This window comes from Erpetoichthys calabaricus, chromosome 5, assembly GCF_900747795.2.
Source record: "Erpetoichthys calabaricus chromosome 5, fErpCal1.3, whole genome shotgun sequence".
Taxonomy (NCBI): Eukaryota; Metazoa; Chordata; class Cladistia; order Polypteriformes; family Polypteridae; genus Erpetoichthys; species Erpetoichthys calabaricus.
This window is the reverse complement of record NC_041398.2, coordinates 200,641,417-200,653,610: the sequence shown is the minus strand read 5'-3', so window position 1 is coordinate 200,653,610 and position 12,194 is coordinate 200,641,417. Positions and strand designations below refer to the sequence as shown.

General features: G+C 36.1%; 1 protein-coding gene across 1 annotated transcript in view; it reads left to right on the top strand.

Annotated features, from left to right (window-relative positions):
* The window catches only part of rnf165a (ring finger protein 165a), a 132,269-nt gene that overhangs the window by 99,338 nt on the left and 20,737 nt on the right, over positions 1-12,194 (top strand). Inside the window, exon 3 of the mRNA XM_051928499.1 lies at positions 8,477-8,602. Within this exon, the coding sequence (XP_051784459.1) occupies positions 8,477-8,602 (126 nt within the window). The remainder of the gene's footprint in view (positions 1-8,476; positions 8,603-12,194) is intronic.

The window sequence follows — 12,194 nt, the reverse complement described above, 5'->3', positions numbered from 1 at the left end:
TCCTTTCAATCACCTGACATCTCTACATTTCGCTTTTTTTTTCTGACAAATTCAATTGTTTCTAGGATGCCGGGCTTTTTACAGCACAGGATTACATAGCTAATATATGTATAAAGATTTACAAACAAACACATTGTTAGCAATGACATGTAAGCAAGGATTGGGCTACCAGTCTGGTATTTCCCTTTTAATGCCCAAATCAAAATATACGTATGAAAAAGGAAAATTGGCTACAATTGCTTTTGTTTCTTGTTTACTTTCCCTTGGGTCAGTTCTTCTACTTCTATGGGATCCCTCAGAACAAGCACCTACTTCTTCTCAGCGCCCAAATATACAGTATAGTGACTGGTATGGAATGGATAGGGCTTCTAGAGCCTGAGGCGTAGTCAGGAGTCTCCAGGTTTTGCCCCTCAGAGCTGCAGGCAAAAGGGGAGAAAAAGTTAGCAACAGCACCTCCTCTTGCCCTGGAGTGTAACCTTGTACCTGTACAGAGCCTTGAAGATGTCCCATGGTACATGTGTGTGACAATATACAAATACCAACTTTGCCAAACTGGTCTTCGTATGAAGGGAATCTGGATTTCAGTTATACTTTACAGTTGTAGAGATCAGAATCAAATTTTTGGATTGTGGTTGGTTTGAAAGGTATAATGTACATAATAGATTCAGATAGTTGTATAAGTAGATACTAAGAAATGTAGAGATCTAAATAATTAGTCAGTCATTGTCCAACCCGCTATATCCTAACACAGAGTTAAGGGGACCTGCTGGAGTCAATCCCAGCCAAAACGGGGTACCCGGAGGAAACCCACACAGACACGGGGAGAACATGCAAACTCCATGCAGGGAGGACCCGGGAAGCAAACCAACCCAGGTCTCCTTGCTGCGAGGCAGTAGCACTACCACTGCGTCAAACTGGATGAATTAATGATGAACAAAGGTCTACCAGATGTAGTATTTTTATTCATCTCACTGCAGTGGTCTGGAATTACCAGTATGTAAGAGTTGAATGTAAGTTGTATGTAAGTATGTAAGAGTGGTACCGGATATGTACAAGGGAAGTGTGACAGTGGTGAATCAGAGTGGTGGCTCTGAGGCTAGGGATCTGCACTGGCACTTGGAAGGTTGCCGGTTCGAATCCCGTAAATGCCAATAGGGACTCTGCTCTGTTGGGCCCTTGAGCAAGGTCCTTAACCTGCAATTGCTGAACGCTTTGAGTAATGAGAAAAGTGCTATATAAATGCAAAGAATTATTATTATTATTATTAGGAGTGACGGATGCATTCAAGTTGGAGGTGGAATTGCAAAGGGGATCGACTCTGAGTCCTTTCTTATTTGCAATGGTGATGGACAGGTTGAGAGACAAAATCAGACAGGAGTCACCATGGACTATGATGTTTGCGGATGACATTGTGCTCTGTAGCAAGAGTAGGGAGCAGGTTGAGGAGACCCTGGAGAGGTGGAGATATGCCCTAGAAAGGAGAGGACCAAGACAGAATACATATGTGTAAATGAGTGGGAGGTCAGAAGAATGGTGAGGATGCAGGGAGTAGAGTTGGTGAAGGTAGATGAGTTTAAATACTTGTGACCAACAGTACAGAGAAATGGGGAGTGTGGAAGAGAGGTGAAGAAGAGAGTGCAGGCAGGGTGGAGTGAGTGTCAGGAGTGATTTATAACGGACCGGTACTAGCAAGAGTGAGAGGGAAGGTCTATAACATCTAAAAGACAGAATTGAGACCAACTATGTTATATGTGTTGGAGACAGTGGCACTAACAAAAAGATGAGCTGGAGGTGGCAGAGTTAAAGATGCTAAGATTTGGATAGCTCACTCAATTTATTTAGTAAAAAGAACAGCATCACAAAGAAAGTTAAATGTTATGTAGAAATGTACAAAATCACACATTTACCTACCTTCATCCACCTGTCATAGGAAGTGGAAGGCTCAGTGAAGTTCTGCCTTAATAAAGTTCATATTCGTCCCACTTCAATTTTCACCTTGTTGGAGGTTTATTCTTATTGTGTAGAATGCATTTGGTATGCATAAAGCATTCAATTATTCAACTTAAAATCTTCTATTGAATGTATTTATCACGATTAAAACTAGCCAAAATGTTTCCAGGGCAGGATTCAACCTGTGAGCATTGTACTCTAGCTCTAGCCTCACTGGGCCACAAATTTTGGGTGTGCACCAAATTAACATCGTTTTGGACAAAAATCTTTGAATACCTATCAGATAGTCTTGGTGTCACAATCACTCCTAACGCATTAACAGCTGTGTTTGGTGTACTCCCGTATGGGCTTAAAGTGGAAAAGGACAAACATATCGTAATTGCCTTTACCTCACTACTAGCATTGAGACTTATCTTGCTCGACTGAAAGAATCCCAACCCCAACACCTTTAGGTCAGTGAGTAACTGATGTCCTATACTATCTGAAATTGGAAATATTCAAATTCTCACCCAGAGGATCTGTTCAAAACTTTTTTTAAATATGGCAGGATCGGATCAATAACAATTTAGAATAATCTTCTATATTGGGGAAAAGGAAACTCTTCCTTCCTTGCTTGCTGCTTCAAATATTTGCTTTGTCAGCTGGCTCTCCTCCCTTTCTTTTGGGTGGGGATTGAGTTTTAGTTTTGTTAAGTTTGATTTGATTGTATGGATCGTTATTTGCTTTTAATTAAAATCAATAAAAAAAAGAGTGCTTTTGGTTCAAGGAAGGTGTCAGATTACCAAACGTATGTTGGTTTATGACCACTAAAAACTGAATTGGATTTGGATAAATTCCTTGTTACATGGTCAAGATATATAATTTTTGAAGGAACATTATACAAACAGAAAAAATGTCTAAACATTTTTTGACAGATACAGTACTCTTAGTGTGGAAGACTTTGCATAATTATATTCCATGCATGTCATTGTGCATAAATGAAGTGTACATATATGTGTACAAATATTTTAGAAATATGTCTTAATTACCTGAATGTTTTCATACGTATGTGTGTGGTTTTCTCTGGTAATGTAGTTTTCTTCCTGGTTCCAAAAGTCATAAATGTCTGGTTAACTGGCAACTCTAAACTGATGCCATAATGCTGGAGTGTTCTTTAAGACAGACTTGGGCCCCATTTAGGGCTGATCCCTTTTTTGTGATCATTGGCTTCTTAAATCAAGAACTGGGTTATGTAGTTACAATAATAGATAGTGGGTGGGAAAAATATGTACATTTCCCTCATCAATGGGGGTCCCAGTATACTAGCATCCCAACACTAGTGTCTAAGTATACTAATGGAGGCAGCCTTTTTTAAATGGAGGAGACAAGACAAATATTTCATCGATTCTTTTTCAAAAGTATGGCATACATGTCCTGCTAGAATTTCTGGGGACGTTTTTTAATTTTTCCACAGTCATTTTAACATTCTAGGAAAAATCTGATTTTTTTTAAATCTGTTTTCATGCCAAAGTTTTAAGGTTTAAATTCAGGGTTACAAGGTATATGAGAAAAGCCAAGCAGAATGACACCTTTTATTGGCTAACTAGAAAGATTACAATATGCAAGCTTTCGAGGCAACTCAGGCCCCTTCTTCAGGCAAGATGTAACACGGTACAACACCCTAGTACTAAAGGTATATGAGTTAATACAGAGTTTCCTTCTTGCCATTTAACTGCATGATTGAAACAGATTACAGTTTTTGTTTAGCAATTTAGAGAGCGCCCATTAGATGTACTTGTAGCATCCTGCTTTCATGAAGCCATATGGTGTTCCTAATTATGTCTGATTGAAAACTGGGGCTATTTTCATTTGTTTATTATCAATCCCATAATTTAGTGGTGAAAGCAAGACATGCCTGGTTATGAAATGATGATGTATTGAGAAGCATTTGTTCATCTTGTTGCATACCTAGCATTACAGGTTAAAGTGACATAACAAAAAGTTTAAAACAATGTTGAATGCACAGACTTTGTCTCAGTATCTAGCATAGCAGGGACATCCATTCTTGCTACTGCAACTGTATATTTAAGTGTTCTTTTCTACATATCTAAGGAATTTCTTTTATGATCATTACAGGTCTGAACACTTGATTAAATGTTTTGCTTTTGCTGAATATATTAACACAAAGTTTTAGACTCATCTATGGTTGTTTATATCTTGGGGCACCATAATAATTCCTACATAAACTAAATGACAGCTGGAGATTTAAGATATTAAATAATGATTTTTACATCTTTCTGTGTTAGTGCTGTAAAAATTAATTTTGTAGCAGTAGCACGGTGAAATTCTTACTTGTATGTCTGACCAACATAAAACATATTACTACTGTCTGGTGCCATCATAAACAAGAAAGTATTAAACTTCATAATGTCATTTGTTGAAGTACTTACATCTCCTTTTGTGTTGTGTTACTTTGTATCTAACAAAATGTATTTGCTCAATAGATTCAATCACATACATGTATGTGTCAACAATTTAGACTTACTTTCCACTTTTGATAAATTGACAATCTGCTGAATGATGTCCCAAAAAGCAAACAGAAAAAATGTGCAAAGATTCAATCTCTCTGATACTTGATCTTATTAAAGTCTATATTTCAGAAAAAATAATAGCCTTTCCATAAATACAATTTAAGCAATAGAAGGGCTAACTCATTTTATAACTTTTAAATTCCTATTCTTTGGTAATGAGGCTCTTGAATGGATGGTACCCAATTTGATTTTATCATACTGAACAATTTATATATTTAATACTATACCTTGTGATCTTTTTTTTTAAAAATTCTATTACTTACTCACTATTAATGACATTCTTTAAAATAAAGATTTATTGATTTGTTTTCTTGCATCTAAGATAATGCTAGAAAGCCACATGTAATTAAATACTATGACCCGTTTCATACTTATTAATTTATATTTTTACTACTTTAATTTAGTCCCGTAATTTGTTTCTGAAGGCTTCTGGATATCCACATTTAAGAAGGTTTCATAACACATCCAGCACAATGCATTTCTAGAATGTAATCCAATGACAAAAGTGATAATGATACTTAATATTGTGGAAACAACAGTCTCCTCATTTACATAATACCTGGCATGTGTGAATTTGAATTACTACCATAAAACAATATTTTCTGTGTAGCGGCAATAAAAATGCTGAATATGAATGAGTGTGAACGTAAGTGTATCCTGTGTTGGATTGTTATACTGTCCAGGGGTTTTCCTTATAAAAGTTTGTGTGGGTTAGAGCATAAAAATATGCAAGCGTGAAAAAACAGGAAAATGCATAAAGCAAAAACAAACAAATCAGATTTATAAAACCTGGTGTATACACATTTCTGTGCTATTTACCCTTTATAAATCACAATCATCTTGTAAATGTGCGTACATGAAAGTGCCTCAAACACCACCCAGTTGCCACCCTGAATCAATCATATATGGACTATGCTAAACAGTCCTCATACATATGCAATCACGATGCTGCAGATCTTCATTGGGTGGTTTCAGCAGCATCCTAACAGATGTATCGAGCCACAAGCACCTGCATTTCAGGAGTCCTAAGCTACGCTCTGCCTGGAATTGAAGCATCTCTTCTCTCTGCTCCGTGGTCAGGGAAATGTGTAATGCACCTGTGTCTGAGCGAGTAGGCACTATCACCTGACATATGTAATTACATAATTGCTGTTACAATGAATAGTATACACCATATGAAACACTAAGGGTTAAGCCATTCACCTTACCAGCAAGTCAACCATCACATATAGCACCTTCAGCAAGTTGTCTTGTCAATGCTACTTTGCCTCAAAATAAATGAATCATGGGTTGAAACAAGCCACCAAGACGCTTGTTTATCTCATATTGGCATTGCAAGTGATTTGTGTGTTAATGGAATGTAACTGCTTATGGTTAACAAAAGCAGCTTCATTCTGCCCTAATTGCAATATGAATTTCGTCAATTACCCTGATCATGTTTAGAAAAATGGATGCTTCCGCAAATGTCCTTTTTATGTTGGCATGTATAACCAAACCATATGGAAACTGAATATACTGTAGAACCTTGTCAGTCAGTTTATGGCATTCTGCACAGTGGACATAATGGAGCTGAAACTTGGTGGGGATATTCCAAAACTTACAGCCAGTCACCTGTGTTATGTGCTTGTTGCCAGAAAGCCAACCGTTGTTAAGCTCTGTATATGAAAATCTGTCTTTCTAATGCTATGGTCAACTAAGCACATAGTTCCAAGAGAATGGCACTTGAGAGCCTAAACTGACTCATAATAAGTAAGTAATTGAGTTCAGGAAACAGATGGATGGATAGGTACATATTCTTTGTCCTGTGGATATAGTATAAGAAAGAAACCAATGATTAATAATACTGACTACACTGTTCTGCAGATTCAAAAACAGATGAATTCATTCATGCATGCTCCATTCAGCTTTCTATAATCATTACTTTAAGAATAACACATGGAAACTGGCAGTCAGTATCAAAGTATATTACACAATCTGCACACAGTTTCTACCCGAAAGTATCTTTAATTTCTGGTTCCATTATTATTTATGATGCTACAAAATTTTGACACTATGTTCATGCTCTTTTTGAGAACAACCAGGTAGTAGTCACAGCTGCTGTTGTTGTATGTGATTTCCTTGGTGACAAGAAAAAAAAAAGATACACTGTACAAAATAGAGAAGAACATCATTGTTTGGACATGGGTGAAAGAGTTCTATGCATTACATGTACAGGAGCTCTTACTTAAGATGTGTTCAAATTAAATCTCTTTAGTTTTGTAGTAACTAGTTGCAGAACTCTATAACTGAGCTGTTGGGGATGCCATGTGATATGACTGGTAGTCATAAGTACTGTATGTGCAGAGACTCAACTTATTAAGATTTTGTAAATGATAGCTAAGAATGAAAATTTCTGAAATAATGTGTAAGGTGACTTGTTCAGGGTCACATTTTGGTTTGAAGACTGATATAATCACTTATGCTGTGTTGTATTTGTTGTTTAATATGGAAGGCACTATATTAAACCTAACTGTTTATCTGTGCTCCCTGTCTTCTCGTTTGCGTTTACTTGTTTAATGTTTGCTTCCAGTGCCCCATAGAAGTAGGTAAACCGTGTTCATACAAGGTATCTGTTTTTATTTATGGTGAAAAAAATTAGTATCAGTAATAGTATATTTTTAAAAACTGATGTCACACAAACTCTTTAAGCCATGCCTCGTTTCATTGCACTTTGAACATGGAAGCAGCATGGGTGAAATTGTGGAAAGCCTGGAAGGTACACCTAAATGTCATTTTAAACTATACCTTGCATTCAAATAACTAAATTGTAGAAGAAAAATTAAACACACCCCTTAATGGCACAATGGTGTTTCTAAGTGTTTTTCTAGAAGTTGTCTTTTTCTTTCAGTTTTTTTTTTCCTTTTCAGAAATGTACTTATACAGTACAGTAATATTACATAAGATATGCTTTGCTCGCCTATAAAGATTTGGTGCCCTAGTTTCAATAACAATAATAAAAAATACAGTCACATTTCCTTTTTTATTTAGCAATTTTGATTTAATACTTTGGTAACATATTTAAAATGTGAAAGATAATTAAACATAAAGTTCTGTGCCTAATGGCATCTAGCTAAACACACAATTAAATATTTAAAGAAAAGCAGTTTAATAGTGATTGGTAAAATATCTCCAATTTAATTCCGAGTTCAGCATCATTATGGATGTTTCCTGTTTTCAGATAAAAGGAAAATGTTGTGTTAAGTGTGAACTATGTAAACAAAGAAAGATGGCTGAAAATAATAGAATTCATCTCATAATTTATTTTATACCCATAAGGCAACACACTGCACAGAAGACAATAGCTGTTTATTGTTGGTAATGATTTGCAGTTTATTTTAAAATAATTTACTAGTATAGAAAACAGTTTAACTAATGCCAAAGCACAGATATTGTGCCCATAGTCAGGAAAGTGCCTTGCACATGATTTGATTTGATGTAAACCAGAATATGGTGTACTTGGGAGAACAGTAATAAAATGAGGTGGCTTCTCAGAAACATAAAATATTGAAAAAAACATTTATTCAACAAGCATACAGATTATTTGAATTAAATATTGGTAGTTAGTGTTTTTCTCACTAGCCTTTTTGAACACAGTGTGAATTGTAAATGTGTATACTGTATACTGTATATATGAAGCACAGGCATATTAAGTGACTTGCTTAGAGTCACATAGTAAGGCAGGGCCTGAACCGTCAGCTTTATAGTTTGATTCTCATTTATACCCCAATGTGTTGTTTTTCTTGGAAAATTTATTATAGCCCATTGAAACAAGATTTTGGGGAGAATGTTTATGGAGTGTAACATATTTGAATAATCCATTCCTGAACTTGTTTTAAAGATATCAAATAGCTTGCAAAAATCTAGACCTTAATTATTAGAAATGGCAAACTTTTTAAAACTTTCTTTGCTTTTCTCAGGCGGACTCAGGAGCGAGTACCTCTCCAACCCCATCGACTGCGCTCTGGCTATGACTACGGCCCTACCTTGCATGTCCCCCAGACTATGGGGCAGCAGCCACGGTACTTAGCAGAAGGCACTGACTGGTAAGTTGTCTGAATGTTTTCTCCTAATTTGATTCAACTTCAAAAAGACTCTAGCTAGACAGGAGATGACAAATTGCTGGTGAAAAATGTAATCCTTACCTTTTAAACAATGGAACACCAAAAACATCTGTAACAAATTAGGCCATTTCACATTTTGTACAGGTAAATGTAGAGGCATTTTCCTCATTAAAATAGAGTTCTGCTGCCTGTGTTGTGTGATGTAATTCTAGGCCAGCCTATAAAAAAAGATTCAGCAGTCCATTTTTCTTTGCAGTTTCTTGGGAGTCAATATGTTTCTGTTTGACATTCTGGTAAAACCAAATCCAACAACAACTGCAGAGCAGGTTTAGTGATCAGTTTCTCTTACTAATCTCATCTGCCTATTGTTTCTTGAAAGGATGATTTTGGGATTGAATTCTTATGCACGTTTGTGTTCATTCATAATAGTTCATGCGTAATGCATTCTGTTCTGAGCTTGATTTCCCTTGAACTTGTCCCTACCATGCAGTAAGGGAGTTTTTGTTCTTTCAGTGAGTACTAGTTTTCTATTGTATTGAATGTTTTCTAAAGATGACAAACAATTACAAGTAACCACCTATTTGTTTCCTACCCTTCTCATTGCTCAAGCTTGAAGGGTGAGTAAAGACAACCTGATGGAAATCAAAATCATTTCTTTAAAGAATATTTGCAAGCAGGTTTATTTCTCAAGCATTATCGGTATTATACAATAATGACATGTGAATAAATACATAAAATGTAACATTGTAAAGGCTGACCATTGCAGTTAAGAGGGACATAATTGTTTGAGTTGTTCATTATAAAATTTGTGTGATATTAGTGCAAATGGATAGATGAAGAAGCAAAGTAGTAAAATTATTATTTAATTTTTTGAATGTGCTTATTCTATTAGATAAATACTGTGGCTGGAGCTTACCCTTTGAACCTTAGGCACAAAGTTTGTAGCCAGCTATAACATAATCCATCACAGACCATATTTACACTCATACCTATACTTGGAAACCTGGTCAATTTAGAGCTGCCATTCAACACAGCACACATGTCTCTGAGAATGAGGATTATAATATAATATAATATAATATAATATAATATAATATAATAACTGGCATGGTGACACAGTGGTTATACTGCTGCCTTACAGTAAGGAATCCAGAGTTAAAGTCACAGGTCCTCCCTGCCTGTAGTTTGCATGTTCTCTCTGTGTTTGCATCAGTTTCCTCCAGGTGCTCCGGTTTCCTCCCACAGTCCAAAGACATGCATGTTAGGTGAATCAGTGGTGCTAAATTGGCCTGAGTGCATGTCTGTGTGTGTGTGTGTATGCGCGTGTTTACTCTGCAGTGAACTGGTGCCCTGTCTAGGGGCTTGTTCCTACCTTGCACCTTATGGAATAAGCTCCAGCCCTCCACAACCCTCTTCATGGTTTAGCAGGTTTAGTAAATGGTTTGGTATGTTATAATGCTGTCTGACACCTGATGCTTGTTTTTGCCTTACACTCATACAGTGCCAACAGTACTTGAATAGGTGCAATCTTCCTGTGATTTTTCCTGGAAAAAAACAAAAACAAAAGTAGTTAGAATCTAGCAAAGAGAAAAGAAAACTTCTACCATGTTCCAGTATTTCCTTACAGTAAATTTTGCACCATGCATCTTCCATGATAGGTGTTAAGGTGGCATCAGATTCCAAAAATGAATCAAAAGCAGTATCAGGTCAACCATAGTATTTTCTCAGTTTTCAAACTCCTTACGTCATCAACGAGAGCAAGCTCTGCAATTTTGTGGAGAAATCTATTTCTTGCCAGTTCTACCAACAGCTCCTATCACTGTACAAATCTTGTTCCCAAAGATGAGGTCTCTGTAATTGATAATCTCCTAACATTCTCACTTCCTCAATATTCACATAATAGTGGCTGCATTAGCACAAAACTGCTGCACAGTTAGTAAAATATGTCATAATTTCCGCAAAATAGGTTTAGAAAAGTTTGACAAACTCAAATAAACCCCTTTTGGCATGTCTTCAAAAAACAAAGAGATCTAAAAAGGAATCTGCATTGTATTTGAATCAAAGGGGTAGCTGCCAGCTAGAGTTTCTATTTCAGTAGCCTATCTAGTTTCTCCTCAGGAGGTTGAATAATGTGATCCTTAATAAACAAGGTATACTCTCTAGTTACTCATTTTGAAACTGGGATCACCACCCTGCATTACATTTCTGAAGGTTCTGCCTTTATTATCCATACAGCATTGAGGAGGCGTGTTAATCAGAATAGCTCACCAATTTTAACATTTTGACTAGATCTCGTGCATCTTCTCAGCTTTGCTACTGTGTGTCTGTGGCTGAGATCCCTGCAGTTTTTAAACAAAGATAAACCAAACACCACCAACATATACTCTATTGCTTCCTTTGAGATGTTGTGTCTCTCAGTTTTAGGAGTTACTAAAAGTGCTTCACTCTCCTCCTAGCAGTGTCATCAGTTGTGGTTCCTACCATTTCATTGTACTTGGTACATGTGACAATGCTACTCACCAAATGACAGGTAAAATGTATTAAAGACAGGAAAACAAATGTTGCCAGCTGTCCTTTTAGTGGTCACCTGCTCAATACCAGTATTGAGTGCAACAATAAAAAAAGTCATCAGGAGTAGAGCTGAATATCAAGTATTACATTTATTATTTGTGAATTTCCCCTCTGGATTAATAAAGTATCTATCTATCTATCTATCTATCTATCTATCTATCTATCTATCTATCTATCTATCTATCTATCTATCTATCTATCTATCTATCTATCTATCTATCTATCTATCTATCTATCTATCTATCTATCTATCTATCTACATGGCTGTTTATGTTTGAAACAGAGTACAACCAAAAGGGGTTTAAAAGCACTCTGACCCCCAAAGGTCTTCTGAAACGATAATTGCCCCTTGGAGATTAATATAGTATATTGAATCAAAAAAAATTAAGTCTACAATGGTAGAAGCAGTGCACCTACAGGGATAGGGACAGCATGGAGAAACAAGCAATGTTGCCTTAAATAAACTGTACCAATTTCCTGTTCATGTGTACTATGTACGGTATATGATAATAAAATCAATAATCAAGGGAGAACATTAAGGATTCAAACCCAGCAACTTGGATATGTGTTAACAACTGCAATTCCATGCAATTCTATTGTATTATAAGTTATAACATTCTGAGACCTATTTAACATAATTTGGGGTTAGGGGCTATTGAGACAACAAAGAGCAAAAAGCAAGAATCAACCCTAGAAAAGGCACCAGTCTGTCAAAGAACCTACTCACTCTCACACACCCACATGGGACCAATTTAGAACCACTAGTTAATACACATATCTTTGGGGATACTGTAGGAAAATTGAAATACCTGGAGAAAACAAGGATGAAAAAACAAAGATAACATGCACACTCCACACAAACAGCAATAGGATAAAACCTAATATGCTGGATCAATGAGGTAACAGTGTTAACCACCTTTATTATATAATATTATATTATTATATAAAAGCCATATTCTTTTTTATATATTTAAGCCTGCTTACTTAAGTGTTATAATCCAAC